Here is an 18,316-nt window from a genome sequence, read left to right on the forward strand (position 1 = left end):
AATAATCAGAAATTATAACATACATACAAATGTATACTGCTCATATAACTTCTCGAGATTTTAAAATAACTATTTTATTATTCTCGAAATTAAAGGTTTTCTACAAGTTCACGTGACATAAAAATTAAACTAATGAGATATTATCTAACTTTATGATAAATTATTTTAGCTTAAAAATAATAATTGGTAACAGGGTACCTGCTGTATAGATTGTGTAATGACCAAAGAAGCCAGGAACCTCCCTAAATAAAAAGGTATATGATTCGATCCCAAATCAATAAACATAAATACAGTTACAAAAAGTCAAGTCATCTCATCAATTTCATTACGTCTCGCAACGAGATTACACCCAGAAAACACAAAGTACGGCCTATTTGTACGTACCTACATAATAAATTCGATTTGCGCGACCTCACCCTCTCAGCAATAATACAATGCTCTCAATATTTATAGGCACAATCTTTACTAATATCAAAGATGTGGAATTGTCTGCTTGTTTGTTGGCTTAAATAATCATCAATAACTCTTTACTTTTCTGGGCTACTAATGTCACTGGGCATACTCCAGGAAAAGCTCCACACACCTTTGAGATGTTTTTAAAGAACTCTCAGGTTAGTAGGTTTTTTTAAGCCGTTTAAGCAAGTGATAATTAATTGCCAACCCGCTTATAAGTTAGATATATCAAAGGTGCGTGCCTGAGTTTTGAACCTCGGTCCTTCGTGTAAAGGGGCCTAATTTCAAACAATTGAGACTATAACTGCTTATCTTCTTCATAAGATTTGGTAGCCATATATTCAGAATTATGGAGATGGAATGCATACTCAAGAATATGAAGATAGAACAATTGTACTTCCGCAAAATTTTCCTTGTAGTTGTTCTTCCCATGGGAATGATAAAAATGTAGTGAAATGTTCCGAAAGTTAAACAACATTATCCTTCGTATTGCAGTCAGGTCAAGTCTGAGGTCAGAGGTCATAGTGTTTTGAAAATAGTGTTATGTGTATTAGTTGAAACTTTTAAAAGTGACTGGACCAAACGATTATTTGAAATAATACCATAATAGGCGCAGAATTTTATACGAAACAAGTAAATTCACATGACACATGAAAATGGAAAGACAGAGAGCATATACGTATAGAATAAAAAGCACAACGATCATCTCCTAATACATAGAACACAGTGATAAGCGTGTTTTAATTGTGGGGTATGCTAAGGTACACTTACTCGAGGCATTCCAACTTAGTCTTAAAGAGTATCAATGCGTCTGCAACTGACTTCTATCCTCTTTGGGTACTTAATCATGGACAACATGCTTAAATGTAATATAAAAAAGATTGCTGAAATTATCCGTGTCGAAAATTATATTATTTAATCTTAAACTGGTTCAGATTTCATTTGGTAAATACGTTTAATAAATTACCTTAAGCTAGATTTAAAACTTAAATGTAGCCGAAACCGGGAGCGAAGACTATAAGTTCCATACCGACATAAAAGTAGGCACAATCTAGTGACGCTTCTGCGAGATTATCTGCTCTGTGTAACAATCCTATAGAGCACCTGTCACTCGATACACTGGTAATGCGATATTGGAATTGATAAACTCCTACATACTACCGATATTATATGTAATATAGTTGTATATACCATACTGATTATGATACGGAGACTGATGATATAATGAATTATCAATAGCGAATAACTGAAGTAGAACTCTTAGTTTGAGTGTGGCGCTACCGTTTCCCTATTTCAGCCATTGTAGCAGCTTTAATACATGTTAAGTGTGGTTAAAGCTATATGACACGTCCCACTTCAGCCCTGGAAAGAGGACCAAAACTCTAGCGAATTCTCAAGAAACGTATTTCTGATAGACCTCAGGATTCTATTTTATAATATTGGAGGAGCAGACGAGCATGCAGTCCATCTGACAGTAAGAGGCTACTGCCGCCAATCGATATCTGTAATAAACCCCAGATATAATTAGATATTTCTACCTGAGATCCTCTAAACCATAACACAACAGCGTTTAACGCTGCTGTTATAAGGCAGAAATGGGTTCGGCGGTGGTGCCGCCGGAGTCGAAACATAAAGAGTTCTACCACTTCGAATTCTATTAAAATTAAAGTTAATTTCTGATATTCATAAGTTATAAGCCTTTAACATCAAGAGAATTGCTTGCTCGATTGTTTATAAACAGAACAAGAATATCACCTTATTTTATGTTTGCTGAACCCCGTGAATATTTGATAACCAAATCCAAATAGAATAAGAGTTTTACATAAGATTGGGTAGATTCCTCGGAGACCCCTAAGGACATGTAAAGCATCTGTTTGTATAACATACCCTTACCATAAAATGAATAATATAAACATACCATGACATTTGTAAGTTTAACATGAGATTGACATTGAGAGTACTTCATAATATTCTCAAAAATATGTAGAGTTTATCAAATAACATTTAGAAGTCTGATTCTTTCGGAATTCGGTCTCAATTTCATTACAGTTTGAGGTCATTTGTGGCTGAGTAAGACACATTGATTTTGATGTGATCATATTTGACAGACTGATAACGATAATAAAATTGTGCCCGTTATTAATAATAATCGATCTATCAATTAGATATTTACAAAGATTTTAATAAGAAGTCCTAACAATGTGTCTAGTATAAAGAAATTGTCAAATATCCAATATCGACTTTTGGTACGCAAAACATTGCATAGATAGATTATTGACAACGGGCTATACTCGACATCTAATATAAATAATCAACTGACATTCATCAAACATCAATGAGTTATTCTAACCACCGTTAGTCAACAAATTCGTCATTGCCACCGAAATCGGAACATTGCAATTGATTAACATGGGCCCACGGTCCGCATTCGCGTGTCCCACGGGCCCCCACCTGAGGAAGTTCAATTATGCCTGTCAAAACGTACCGTCAACCAATCAGTGACGAGTCATGCGATTGCAAGTGAACTAAACAACATACCAATCATTTATCATTCCTGTTAAAATTGTTGAATTTCTGTTGCTTTTTGACCGATACTGAAACGTGTTCATCCTGTCTATCTTGCTTTAAGTGGTCGCTGTTACCAATTTCTATTTCAACAGGATATTAAAAATAAATACTCAATAATCACATGCGTTTATAACGAAGTATGCGATTGTACTGGAAAAAGTTGATCCTACAATATTTTTAATGTGAAAGTCAGTTTGTTTGTTTGCTATGTTTTCGCGCCTTAACTACCAAACCGATTGTCATGAAATTTTGTACACACATTGTCAGGAGTCCAGGATAGCATATAGGTACCTTTTATCACGAAAAAATACTGGTCCCGAGGGATAGATAAAAAACAACTGTTGTCATCGATCTCTGACCGCCAGCGAAGCCGCGCGTAAAAGCTAACATAATATAAACATCGTCGAACCTTACATATGAAAAAGTTCTCTAAAATATGTCCACAGGTATGTAGTTTTCCAGAAGCAGAAGCACGTAAGAAACTTTGGAGCACTATAGCCTAAACCCTCCTAATCCTGAGGAAAAACCACCAACTTTCAATCAATTAACAGCCATCGAGGTCCGGCCATTATTGTCTCAAAGTTGGGCGGTGCCCATGATAATAATAGATTGATAATGACATACCATTGTCAACACGTGTTTGATCTTACAATTGGCGACAAACTCCAAACACCGGAAAATATTAAAAGCTAAAACTACTCGTAACATCTCGTGTGTAGACTAAAATAATCTTTATATAAATAGAACTCAATACTTATGAGGACATTTATGGACATCTAAGTCAAGTTTAGCCGATAGGTTTCCATATAAAAACTTGTGGAACAGGATAGCCAAGCCTTGAATGATTCTATTGCAAAAATAATCGTTTTGTACTTATTATCAAGCTTAGAAACTAAAGTACAGTCCTCTTAATGGTTGGAAACCACCGCCGCTTATGGATATCTGTAATCAATCCCAGATAGAATACGAGTCGTATCTAAAATCTACAACAAATACGTTGCTATCTCTAAGGACTAACATGGAATGCCTTGTATATATTTTTTTCTTCTGACTGCATAAACCCATTATAAAGATGAAATAAGTATGACGGTAGTGTCGCCAAACTTAACGAATTTGACCGTTTTTATTATTATTTGATGTAAATATTGTTACTTTCACGAACAATTATTTAATATTCTCTACACAGCCGATATTTGTGACAATTTGAAAGCTCAAAGTGCCAGGACGTCGTTATCACCTTATCTATCAGTAAACATTGGGAATATCTCTAAAATAACACCATCCCGAGCCTACACGAACATTGTGTACACACATTGGATGTAGACTTCCGAAAGTTGACACTATCTAGTAAAATTAAGCGATAGTAGATTAGAAAGCTTCCTACTAACGCTTGTGAAGCATCAAATTCTGACCCAAATTATATCGTAGTTGTTTTAGACGTCTATTAACTGCAATGACTTCCGAAATTGGGAAGTACTTGAAACTACGGATTCTGTTGCTACAGTAGAATAGATCCCCTCCCTACTCTAGTATTCGTTAGCAAGAAAATAGACACGATGTATGCCAATTTTTTATATGGTTGGAGTAAGCATAAAGCTTGCAGTGAACATGATCGTAAGTGGTCAATGCCACCCATCGACAGTTAACATGTTCTACCTGAAACTGTTCACAAGTGTGTTGCTACGTACGACGATGTGTAAAATTCGAAGACAAAAAAATATTAAAATAGAATAAAATAGAATCTGGGACTTAAGTGCAGCAGAGCCACAACATTAATCCAGCAAATAATAAAACTAATGATATAACTTCGAAAACCAAGTGCCTAGGAATCGAACCTCGGACATCCAGCAAACCATGCAAATTCACATGTCATTATCAATTTGTAAATAACATGAACAAAAATAACAATATCAACACACACAACCATTACAACCCATAGTGATTTGTAAACAATGAAACATATCAGAGCACATACAATACATACAATAACAAAGGTCCCTAATACAATAAAATTATAAATCCCAATGAGGAAATGTAACAGGAAACAAATAAAACGCGTCATGTTCGTATGCTTGTTGTACAGTTACATTCTATATAAATGTATGTAATTAAATAATTAATTTGATTTTAGTTAACTCAGAATGATACTTATTACTGACAGGCTTATCTGCGGAGTTTAATCTATATTTATTAGGTAAGAAGGTAAGGGTTGGTGACTGCAGTATATTAATAACTTCCCAAGTATACACTACTACCAATCTTCACTACCAGCCCTTTAGCCCTTAGGGCCTTCAAAGAGAAGAAAAAGAGGTATTTTCAAATCTACAATAAAATCGAAAAACAAAAAAGAGTTTATTGAAATGTGTAAAGGAAACTGATACTTGATGATATTGGAAGGTGGTAAAACCTTTTGTGGTTCAACTCCAGCGGCACCACCACCACACCTTTTCTGCCTCACAACAGAAGCGGTAAGCTATGTTCTGGTTTGAAGTGTGTGGTACAGGGAGACATACTTTTTCAAGGCATTCCAGCATAGTCCTCAGGGGTAGCAGCGCATCTGTGGCCACTGCCCTTGAGGACTACAGGTAGGAATATCTATTCCTACTATCTGGGTTTGATTACAGATGTCCATGGGCAGCAGTAGCTAATTACCATCAGGTGAACAGCATGCTAGTCTGCTAGTCCTATATTATAAAAAAAAACTACAGGACATTATAAATTCTCTATGTTGTGGATACATCCTATGTTTAGCCTTAGAAGAAAAAACTTTTAAACATAACAGAACATAAAATAGCGATAATACATCAACTCTTATTCATGTCAAGTCTCCGTTTGTCAATATTTTTTTCCTATTTAACATGTTCACGCGCCATTAGTTAACCAATTGTGTTTGAACGATGAGTTTGAACTAAATGATGTATTAACTTACCTTTCCGGTTACACTGCTTTCACTTGTAATATATTATATCATATCAACATACCAAATGTGTTTGTTTAATGTCATTACAAAAGGAGTAAGATAGGCTTTTGTGTTTTGCACTACATAATATGTAGATGGTATGAAACTATCAAACATACTGACATATACTTGAGTACAGCTTTATATTCATGTATTTAAAATATATTTTTATTTATTCTTTGAATGTGTCATTAACAACTACAACCAATTTCTCCATCTACCCAGGTTTGACTGGCAGAGAATACCATCCGGCATTAAGTTTGGCATTTTGTATATTTTTATTCTATAAAGGTGCAATAAATAAATATTATGGAACATAGGCGTGTTGATTGAAGCAGGTCCAATCAGTCTCCAACCATCTAGCTCAAATAGTTTCCTGTGGCCTTTAAGTTATAAGTCCTTCTGAGATAAATCTTACAACATTCTTATCTCTATGTATCATGTAATAAGTAAATACAATGAAGAATACATAATTTATCCCAAACATTTATGTAAAATATATGTAGGTTGTAACCTTAACATTCTCTCCCTATTACACACCTGCCTATATTAAAATTATTTGTGCGGAAAGGTCATGATAGAAGTCTTAATGTTTACTACAACTGCTGGCCCTATTTTTACTACTCCAAAAAACAAAAATGCCTCTGAAAACTGGCAATCAACTCTCTGTCACAATATTTTTCTGTGAAAACTTTTCACCAAAAATAGTAAGTATCAACAAAAGCCTGCACGGTCAAACAAACCATCTGAAAAACAACAAAACATTCTCTGTATGCAGCGACAATATACTCCCCAAAAGTTGTCAGTTGAAAAAAATTTACTCCAGTAAAAAATCCTTTCAATTGTTCAAAGTAACAAATTTCAAACAATGCAATGCAGAAGTAACTTAAATACATATTTTTTTATTATAAAGACCAGACCAAAACATTGATATACGTTCATAATTGTACTTAACTGGGAATCAAACACCTTGCACTCAACATTTCAAAGAAGTATGAAGCAGTAACATTTGAGTCATCACTAAATTTTCATCTATACAGTCATAGAAGCAGTCTAACTGTTAGACTCTAACAGATCATGACTAAAACTGTTGTTACATCGTCAATTACCCGGAAACCAATAAACATTTGTTTATAATAATAAACACTAACAACACTGGTTATTCCCAGCTATCTCAGAATTGAACAGATAATGTTGCCATATTGATCAGACATAGGGAGCCAGGTTCTATTCCTGGCCAAGCAGACATTCAAAAGATGAATTTCATTCCCATTTTAGACCATGGTGTTAAGACACTTGTGTGTCATGTCAAGAGACTTCTTGAAGAGTTTTGTAAGTGTGGAGTCAAATGTGGACAAGGACAACAGAAGATCGTGTTGATGTTTAGGCAGTATCATAATCAATCACCCGTTCTCCATCTATTCTCCACAGAGATATATTATCCACATGATAATAATATCAGTGCTATGTTAAACAATATAAAACTACTGTAGAGATTAGACCAAATATTATTTTAGAGCTAGCCAAGGATTCTGATTACTTATTTCATAAATTCAAACAGAGTTACTCAGCAAAAAGATACACGAATTTTAAATTTCGAATTATATAAAAACAATAAAGATAGTGATTGATAAAAATGAATACATACAGCCAAAACGTCAAAGAAGTTAGTGACGAGATCGATTGTAAATAAGTTATCAATGAGGATTCCAAGGGAGTGGTCATGTTGAAAAAATGTTTGTATAATAATGCAAAACGGCCACATTTTATCTGATCATTGCATACACCACCGAGGATGTGATACAAATGATACAATGTTTATATTTATCTTTCTCGGCGGGAGGGAGTTCAACAAGTGGGAACTTGTTTTAAGATTACGATAAAAATACTAAAAACAAACATATACAACAAACAAAACTCACCCACTGCATAACAGTTCTCATTTTCCAATTTTCGCCACACAGTCATATTCGAAAAACACTAGATTATTTATTTTTTAATTAAAACGTTGGGCTGGTCATTTTCATCTTCACTGCACTTTGTCAAAACACATTGTCTATGGACGGGCGTAGGGATGCGCTTCGAATGAAGTCATGATCGCCGCAGCTGTTGACTATGGTTATGAACAACCAAGTGCGCTGATTGATCTAAATTAAATTGCTTATTCAGTTTTATTAAGTAATTGATCTCCATAATAAAATATTTTTACATACACAAATAATAAATCAAATACATTTAATTATGTACAATGGCTGAAATGTAAAACAGCGACATCTATTGTTACAATTATCTAAATAACTACCTCGTATGTCACAACATAGCACATAATTAATTCGTTTTATTTGAAAAATAATTGTAAATAATTGGAAAATAATACGGAGCGATAATTAAAATTATCAATACCATACTTTATGATACTTTCTATCGCTCTATAAAAGTGTAAAAAAATGTCCTTTGTTACATTGGGGTGAAATAGTAGACAGTCTTTTATTATGGTCATATATTACGAAATCAACAGTTCTTTATGTTAAATAATGTAAAAATATATTAAGTTAAGTTACAATTGATGTAAAAGCAGAGATTTAAAAATAATAAATTAGACGACTTTCCTCCAAATTCAGTGCGATGTCTCCTCGTTATTTATGCTAATCCTACCCGCCCAGAACAGAATTGCCCGTTTGTTAAGGATTGTGGTGTTCGGCCTTAGTTAGGATAAAGGGCCTTGATGACAAGTAAAAAAGTACTAATGGAAAAAATAAAAACACGTTATTTTAGCTATTATTTTTAGCTAAGGATTAAGCGCCTGTGTGTAGTGAATTGCAATATTTATTTATCCCGTTGCTATTTTTCTGCTATCTTCATTTGTACAGGCGCTGCAATCCTAGCTTACGTAAAAATTAAAACCAATGTTTATTAGCACGGATTAATTTACTATCACTGACATTAGCAGTCTAGCAGCAGTAAATAAATTAACATTATTCTACGACTAAGCTTTAAATGCAGTGAACCCCTTTAAGTAAAATTGCAGCCAAGAGTTAATTTGGCGGTGACCCGACAATACCACCGTTTAGAAGTTTTATTTGAGTTTAATTTAATTTGCCGTCGCCTGCCATGTAATTAGGTTGGCAGACGCTACACACAAGTATAAAAAGTGTCTGTAGATACTTTAATTATGTTAAAGTTAGGTTAAAAATGTTGTTTAAGCTCTAGTATATGAAGTACCTAATTAATAATATAGTGAGTATCTCATTATACTTACAATGTACTTAATTAAAGTTGAAAACTAGTTTTGTTCCTTTTTTATTATTTAAGCCGCAAACGAGCTTGCAGTACACTGGTGGTAAATGGCTACTGCCGCCCTTGGATGTCTGTAATCAATCCTAGAGGCTAGATCAGATTAGTTTCCTACTCAAGTTTGACCACTGATGCGATGTTAACCTTGAGGATTATGTTGGAACGTCTGAGTTAACTAAGATAAGTTATACTAAGTTTAAACCCTTCAAATCACAGCAGAGCTTACCTAACTGCTGTTATTAGGCAGAAAGAGTTGTAGCGATGGTGCCCCCTAAATAGAACCACGAAGTGTTTATTTCTACACATTTCGTATTGAGAAAATAAATCTTCGTTCAATATTTTGAAAAAGAACTCGCAGCCTAACTTTTGCTTTCAAGAAGTTCCTGCTGCACTAAATTACCCCTTCCTCAATAGCAATTAGCACTGTAGTATCATTTAGGATTTGCAAGTTCACTCTCGAGTTGCTAAGCTTAGTGCAAACGAAGCCGTCTACCGCAGAGCAACTTCTAATTACTAAGTGCTACGAACTTTGTACTGAGAGGTGTAACTTTGTTTCTGCTGTCTTGGTTTTGGATAACGTCGATTTGTACGACTAACACAGCACGACACATGATAATGATAAATAAAGAGAAGACTAGAGAATGCTGGGTCCTCTGGGTACTACACACGAATTCGGGGTCCCTTTAGAAATAATTTCAAACCATATAATTTAAAAACCTTTAAAACCAGTGAATGATTGATATTTCAATTTTAAAATCTCGAATCTAGATCTTAGCGTGTCGTGTCTGTCGGGAGTCTAGGGCGCAGGCCTTCAAGTTCCCAGACCATAGTGTCAGGTAAGGGTACCCAAAGGTATCTTAACGTTAAAGAAGGAATGGGCAGATGCCTGAGGTTGCTAGTGGATAATCAGTCCTAAGCAAAGATGTCCATTTAGGTACAAAAGTAGTAAAACACTACCATTACGCCATATGAGAAGGAAACGGTCGTTATATACAAATTCCGTCAACAATGAATGAGAAATAGAATGGAAATAAGGGAATTGTTCACCTACCGATATTGGCAAGCTCTCGTGTAGTTTGAAACTGGTTTATAATAATGATAATAGTCCTTTATTGTAGGGATGGCGATTCTATCCGAACAAGATCGATTCTTGAATCAATTCAAATCGAAGTGCAATAAATCGATTCTCAAATAAATCGAGGCCCAAAGAATTGATTCTCAAAAATCGATTTTCGATCTTCTCAGCTACACAAGGGGCGAAGATAGTGAAAGAAAAAATGGTCATAAGGACTGAAATAAGTATCCTTCAGCAAAACATGTCTATAACACATTCAACTAACTTTGAAAAGATCGACTTTCGATTTTCTAAGTTGAAAGATCGATTCACTGAATCGATCCATTACTGGAGATCGATTAAAATAATCGATTTTTAATCGATCTCAGATCGCCATCCCTAATTTATTACAGACAATATAAACAAAGATACAAAAGTTTATGGATAGCGAAAATTTAAATTTGTTTCAATGTTACATGATAACCCTTTTAGTCCTATTGCTGGATTCGGATATCTCCGTAACTGGAACTATACTGTCCCAATGAGGTTCAGTGAAGGAAAGCAGAGGAGAGAAATAGCCGATCCATGTCGGGTGTTTTCAAACTGCTGTAAAATGTACTGATTAATTACTGCAACCGAAATCGACACTTTTAAACGGTTTTGGAAATACGAAAATTCGCAAAACATTGCTTAACGTTGTAGATGATTAACAATCTTTTTACAAGGCAAGATGAAATTTTCTTATTTACTTCATTCATGTTAGGTCATAGATTAGTAAAGATACTTCGCCGCCTTGAAATTGAATGAAGCCACAAACGGCTTATTTTAGTAAGTTCTTTTTTTGAATCCTTGACAAATAAAAACATTTTTAGAAAAAAATTACGAATAAATAACTAATTTACGTAATAATTACGTAATTTACGTAATAAATAAATAATTATTTCAAATATTTTAGCTATATTTTATCACGGAGACGTGGCAAGACTTTTTTACGCAACTATTTCAATTCTCAAAACTGGGTACATTTTCTTGTTAGGAGTGAGTAATCTTTACTTATCTATGTGTTAGGTATAAAGGATGCTTACTATTTAATATATCGTTTATTTAATAGGTAAGCAATAGGTAATTAATGAAATCCAATATGTTTTAGGTATTAGATAAATATTTACATAGATGTTTGTAAGGTTACACTTTGAAAATTAACATATTAAGTATTTAATTAATTATGCAAGGTTTTAATAATTAAGTATGTCATGGGTCATCCTATTTTATAGTATAATAGGACTGTTAAAATAAATAATAATACATTTTATAAAATAGGATGACTTACGATGTTTTATTCAGTGGAGCGACTTTAGAATTTAATATTCCAATATTTTAAACAGTTAAATTTAAGCTACATTTTTAAATCAAAAAATAAAAAACTGTTTGTAAGAAATATCAGAACTTAAGAATCCAGGTGAATTAAAAACAGTTCCATCTTTTCCACATCAAAATCTTATTCAGAATCCTCCTACATTGTTCAGCGTTTGGACAAGTTCCAATAATACTTTTTCCATGCCGTAGCGCTTCGTAGCCGCGCTGTTTAAATAATCATTGGACTGCAACATTTGTTGGTGCAAGGATTTTTCATGTCAGTTGTCTTGAATATTTTAATACGGTCTCTTGTGGTCAAAGTTTTTGAATAATGGTTGAACTAAAAAAAGGTTCAGACCGCAAGAATCTCAAAGAAGGTGGTTAGAAACAAATTGAAAGATGGTTTTGGTGATGGTTGATGGTGATGTTCCGAGTCAGGTCGACCCAAGTCAGTACTCGAGTACTTACATAATCTCGCATACTCGATTACTAATAAGTGATACTCGAGTAACAGTGATACTCGAATACTGACGGTACCTGTTCACCAGACTCCAGTCTTCAAATCAAGCAAACTAGTGAATTCAGCAGGAATTGTCCAAGTCACAAGTTGTTTAATTTTGTTTAGTGACCACCCAGTTTTTTTTCTTCCGTGCTATTAGACTCTGTGTGACAAAGTACTCGAGTACCTACTTCATGCAAACTCGAGTACCATTGTGAATACTCTGGACTCGAGTACTGACTCGATTCTTTTTTATATGAGTACTAAAGTACTCGAATACCGAAAATGGCCGACTCGGCACATCATTATTTTAGTATGTAGGAGGTAACACCACCACATCTATTTCTAGGGAAGCAGTTCTGCTTTTCAATGGAAGGGTGTAGTAACCACTAAAAATCAGGTGGTCTGCAAGGTTAGTATACCTAATATCCATATAAATACACACAAAATTCTCAAAATACCTTTGCGATTAAAAATCATCGACTATATTATCATGAGTATTTTTCGATACAACACATTGAAGTAGGTATATATCACAAAATATCTTGCTAGTATCTATAAAAGCAATGCTCGCTTTACAAAGAATTTAGAATTTATAGGTAACGAGTTGCTATTGTATTCCGTCTGTCGTCTTTTGTTGGACACACAATAGTTTTTATGGAATACCTACTCGTACTAGCAAACGTCAGTCCACCTGATTTTAACTGCATATAAGGATATTACGAGACTTTTTTGATATCGATTATATGCTACCTTGCTACTCTTAAGAACTTAATTGAAATGCCATATTATTAAGCTTTACACTTCTTTTGCATTGCCTTATATTATATACATACCACCCTTAAAACGTTAAGCTAGCAAAATGAAACAGAAATAGTAGTGTGACACTGTTGCATCAAATCATAAAGAGTCTTCGTCTTATTTTTGATTATGTCTATCCTTTTCTTTGTGGTTTACTCTCCATGAGGACTAAGTTCATTTACATCTCAGATATAGAGCGTGTCAGATGCGTGTCGTAGCAGACAAACAAGTATTCTTCTAAACGATGTCTATTAACAGAGTTATATCAGCAAGTAAGTAAGTCTTTGAAGGTGGTAGAACCCTTTGTGGTTCGACTCTGGCGGCACCACCGCCACACCTATTTCTACCTAATAACAGCAGTGTTAAGCGCTGCTGTGTTCCGGTTTGAGGGGTGTGGTAAGGGAGACAGACTTTTCCGAGGCGTTCCAGCTTAGTCCTCAGAGGTAGCGGCCCATCTGTGGCCGACCTCAGGTAGGAATATCTAATCCTTTCTGGGGTTGATTACAGATGTCCATGGGCGGCAGTAGCCACTTACCATCAGGTGGACTGCATGCTCGTCTGCTACTCTTATATTATAAAAAACAAAAAAAATCTAGTATTGCACAGCTACGTAGACACGAGCCGTGCCTGACACATTCAATATTAATATAAATGCCGTACTAGCGCAATATGTAAGCATCTCTTCCCTACCACATCTTTCGGAACCTAGCGTATAATAACACTGTTGATATAATAGAAATAGGTGAAGCTTTGGTGTCTCAACAATCCAACCACAAAATCGTAAACATTTCTGGGGTTATTATAAATATTCTCCAAGTAACACAAATCGTAATGATTATGCTCATAATTCAACGTCGTCCCCGTTATTAGGTACAATAAGAAGGTAAGTAGGTACACATTTTTGTTATTTCCTGCTTCGTAAATTGGACATGTTGGGACCCTTATTCATTTTTACGTGCCCTGAGACATTTTTTATCAATATCCTTTTAATATAAACCATTGTAATGATTTACGCGTTCATGCTTTACGCGTTCAGTTCTAGGAATGCGTATTTTTAAAAAAGAAATCCTGTAAACCCAAGAATAGTTCCGTTCTTCTTCCTTTTATATGTTTCTTTTGTCCGTTTTTCTGCCTGTGTGGAACAACCACACTAGTCTATGCATTGTGTATATTCATGGAGATTTTTACACCGTTTGTTCTCCATAGCAAAGGCCCTGTGAAAAAATGAGCATGAAGAACTGCGGAATTTGTTTGTGTGAAAGGGTTGATTTTGCAAAATTCCTTTAACACTAACACAAAACACTTTGAAAAGATCGAATTGCGAATAGCAACCCACATATGTTCAGGTAAAACGAACATAGGCTATCACTGGGGGAGATGGTCCTATAATTTAAATTCTTAAAAATATAGCGGCAAATATTTTCTTGATTAATATAGCGCTCTCTACTATTAGATGGCTATTTGGCCGGGGATCGAACGCGGACCCCGACGTATTAGACCGACATGATGGCCGCTGCTCTACCATGTTGATCGTCTACTTGCAATGGCATGAAATAGGAAGGCCTATATCATATGGCCCTTGACAAAAGTGGGCCCTAAAAGATGGGTATATAGTCGTGCTATTCATCTTCTAAAATTTTGGTATTTCTTAGGTTCTCTAAAAGGTTGTTATATTTGCTTGTTTTGGCAGTCTTCCTCGTTCTAAATTCTGGAGGTCCGGTGGGATTTCTAGAAACTCAAAGGCTGAAAAGCTTGCTTTCTCAAGCATATGCTCATGTCTGTATTTTTAGGGGTATAATGTAAAAATGTTTTATGTTCGTTTTAACGAGTAGCTGTTGCTGTGGTCACCATACTTTGACTCCAAGCATCTAAATGATGAACTTAGAATTCTCTTCTCTGATCTGCGTTCATGTTTGTGCATGTTCATGGCACTTATGGTAAAGATAATCCCCCATAGGGATATGTGTGTAAATATATGATTTTAGACTAAAATTATCGCGGAATTGAAACATTTTATTATGTAAAGGGTACTCACGATATGCGTTTTTTATTACCGATATTTCGACCCAGTTGCATGGATCGTGGTCACGGCGAAACTGCGGTGGCGGAGAGAAACCGTTGACAAGTACTAGTGGTAGATTAGTCTATCTACCCTACGTCTAGTTCGTTTTTCTTTTCTAGGTTCCATATCACGACACACAACACTAACAGTATCCTTACGCACCGTACTTTGTAGTATTTGTGACTTGCATAAACTAACCACTGGATTCCACGTTTGGGCTAACTTAAAACCATCTTCTCTGTTGAAGTTCCTAGGATGTTTCTTGATCTCTATTGCTTCTCTTACTAAACGAGGAAAGTAATGACGCTCTGTGGAGATCACCTGGGGTTTATGTAATTCAATCCAGTGGTTAGAACCTGAACTAAGGATGTGTTCGGCTACCGTAGATTTCTTCGGTTCGGCAGGTTTCGCCGTGACCACGATCCATCCAACTGGGTGGAAATATCGGCAATAAAAAACGCATATCGTTAGTACCCGTTACATAATAAAAATATGTGTGTAAATTACTTGATAATAAAACTTATGATTCGAATGACATAAAGAGGTTTTAAGGTTCAATCCCAGGCCTGATAATAACTAAAATACATTTGTGGATATGAGAGTTTATATATCTTTTACCTACTCGTCTTAATAAAGTTATAATTAATATAAACTTATGCATCAAATATTATTAGACAGTCTTTTAATATTAAAAATTGTCAAGTAAAAAAATCCGAATAATAAATAATAAGATAGAGAGGCAATTAGGTAAAATGAGACTTGCCGCAATTCCCTTATATTTGATTTTAACTGATCTAAGGGATAATCCCTTTGACACAAATAAACCTAAAATCCTTGTAAACAATAGGGATGAACGTCAAAGCTCCCTCATTCGTATTCAAAATTTGAACACCCTTTGTTTTTGGTTTATGGTTTTCGTGATGGATGTATTTAGCATAGTTTTGATGTTTTCGTTTTGCATAATTACGATATTATTAATCTAGGGTATGTATATAGTCCTTTTTTTTAAATATCAATCAAATTATTATTTAATTATTTCACTAATTAATTCGTAATTTATTCCTTCTAAGAAGTATTTTTTAAGCTGGAGTTTATTAAATAATAATGAACATAGAAAAGAAACTTGTTTTTTCTGTTCCATGATAATGAACGTTGCTTTTTCTTTTGACTACAGAGGGTAATGTTTCCAACAATCTGTATGTATCTATGTGTGTATGACTCATTCTGTGGCACCCAATCGGCTTTGCAGTTGACGGCTATGTTCATAATATAAAGTGTCGTTGGGTTCGTCTAAATTGTGAGAGTAATAGGTATATGCCATATTTTTACGTAATCCGGATTTTTTATACTAATTTTTGCGGAAACATAAAGAATAAGTTTTCTTTTAACACGTCATTACGCTCGTATAAATTGAAAATCGTAAACTTACTCTTAACCTCGTATGACTCAGATGAAAATAACTTTACTATAACCCTCACCTATCATGTATATAAGTTCTCGTAAAACGAACAACTATTACCAAATAAACTTCAACTAAACAAAACTAAACTTTAGTTGCTATTAAATAAAAGGCTGTTGTTTCGTTCTGTACGCTTTATGTGCTGTGAAACTGAAGCTTAAAAGTTGGTTCTCATGAGTTTTGCTTCTAAAAGTTTGTCTGAGTTTGTAGCCGCAAACTATCGGTAGTTAAGTTCAACTACTGATAGTTTGCGGCTGTGTGTTGACACATTTAAATGTTTTTACCACGGTAAGTATATGTTACTTACACTACATGGGAATTTAAGGTCTTAGGTAGTTTAAACTTTTTATTATTAGTTCTAAAATAATTCTGCTATCAACCCCAGATAAGATTAGATTCCTACCTAATATTGCCTGAGATTGGCCACACATGCGTGGGCCGATCTGTAGCCAATCTCATAAGTAGCCACGCCAGCGTGGCTACCTCTGAGGACTAAGTTGGAATGCCTCGGGTAATTATGTTTCCCTTACCACATCCTCCAAAGAAGAACAACACTTAACACTAAAGTTATTAGGCAGAAATAAGTGTGGAGTTACACCTTCGAACTGAACAGAAAGCCCATAATGTGTTTCCATAACGTGTCAGCAATGTTACAATGTGACAAATGGGAAAGTTACGAAGTATTAAAGTATCACACGTCCAAGGCACTTAGCTCGAGCGAAACTGGCGCACTGCGGGAAGCAATTCGGACATCACATTGTAAACATGGACTAAAATGGAAAATGAAAAACATACTGGGCAAAAGAAAATGAAAATGGAAAATATATTGCTATACTACACCTAGAAATTTTAATAAAATTTGAACCAATTCAGGATACAGGCCACCTAACAGTAAGTTTTCCTGTTAAGCGGTCATTTTCGAAAAGATGCGATGCTCATATTAGTAGTTCTACACCCGGAAACACATCGGTGGTACAAATAAAATCTTTTAGTGCCGCCCCATATCTATAACAGAGTTCTAACAGATTAAGCACCTTCAGTAAACTTTCTAATTTACTTAGCAATGACCTGCTTAAGTCTTATCTGAGGTTTATTACACATATCCATGGGCGGTAGTTGCACAGTATAAGGATCTTTACATTATTTTACCTCGGCTCTGTCCTTGAATTATATACCTACAGGGGCGCTGGGCAAGAGTTCGCTTTAGGGCTGCGCGCGTACCGTATTTAAATGATGTCTGACTTTCTTCTAGTTTTTTAATTGTAAATATTATATTTTAGCTTTAACATAGCATGCGCGTCACCTACTCCTAAAATATAAAAAAAAAACAATAATTATAATACAAAAGCTGTAAACTTTTGCCACACCAACACGTTAAGATCTTAAGCCGTAGGGTGTAAGTTTACACAATATCTCAGGATTACTGATGTCTTCTCGAGCGTGGCTGTGTAAATTTATCGCCACTTGTAAAGAAACAGGAAATAAATGCGCATTTAAAACTGCATGCTTACATCAGGCAAATGTTTGACCTTTACATGTGTTATGAATACAGACTGTGTTTTAGTATCAACATTGTAAGTATCGAATATAATTAATTATGTATACTTTTAACGCATTAGGGTGTCCTGAAATGTTAAATCTGAGTTTGCACTATGGAAATAAATATATAAAGTTCTTCTAAGTTCTTCTCTCCTCTTCCCTAGCGTGCGCCACTCCGACCGATACTGAGCCCTCTGAATCCAACGGTTTACTGCCGTCTTCTGCAGGTCATCAGTCCAACTTTTTATAATAGAAGTAGTAAATGAAAATTC

At 34.9% G+C, this 18,316-nt stretch overlaps 1 protein-coding gene across 1 annotated transcript in view; it reads right to left on the reverse strand.

Moving 5' to 3' along the window:
* mbc (dedicator of cytokinesis protein myoblast city) overlaps positions 1-8,047 on the reverse strand; it is a 62,216-nt gene extending 54,169 nt beyond the window's left edge. The window contains exon 1 of the mRNA XM_073080037.1: positions 7,903-8,047. Coding sequence (XP_072936138.1) covers positions 7,903-7,948 — 46 coding nt within the window. The 5' untranslated portion in view covers positions 7,949-8,047. The remainder of the gene's footprint in view (positions 1-7,902) is intronic.
* Positions 8,048-18,316: the final 10,269 nt, after the last annotated feature.

Source organism: Epargyreus clarus, unplaced genomic scaffold, assembly GCF_041222505.1.
Source record: "Epargyreus clarus isolate Ecla_fem2 unplaced genomic scaffold, WU_Ecla_fem_2.2 ptg000002l, whole genome shotgun sequence".
NCBI classification, from domain to species: Eukaryota; Metazoa; Arthropoda; class Insecta; order Lepidoptera; family Hesperiidae; genus Epargyreus; species Epargyreus clarus.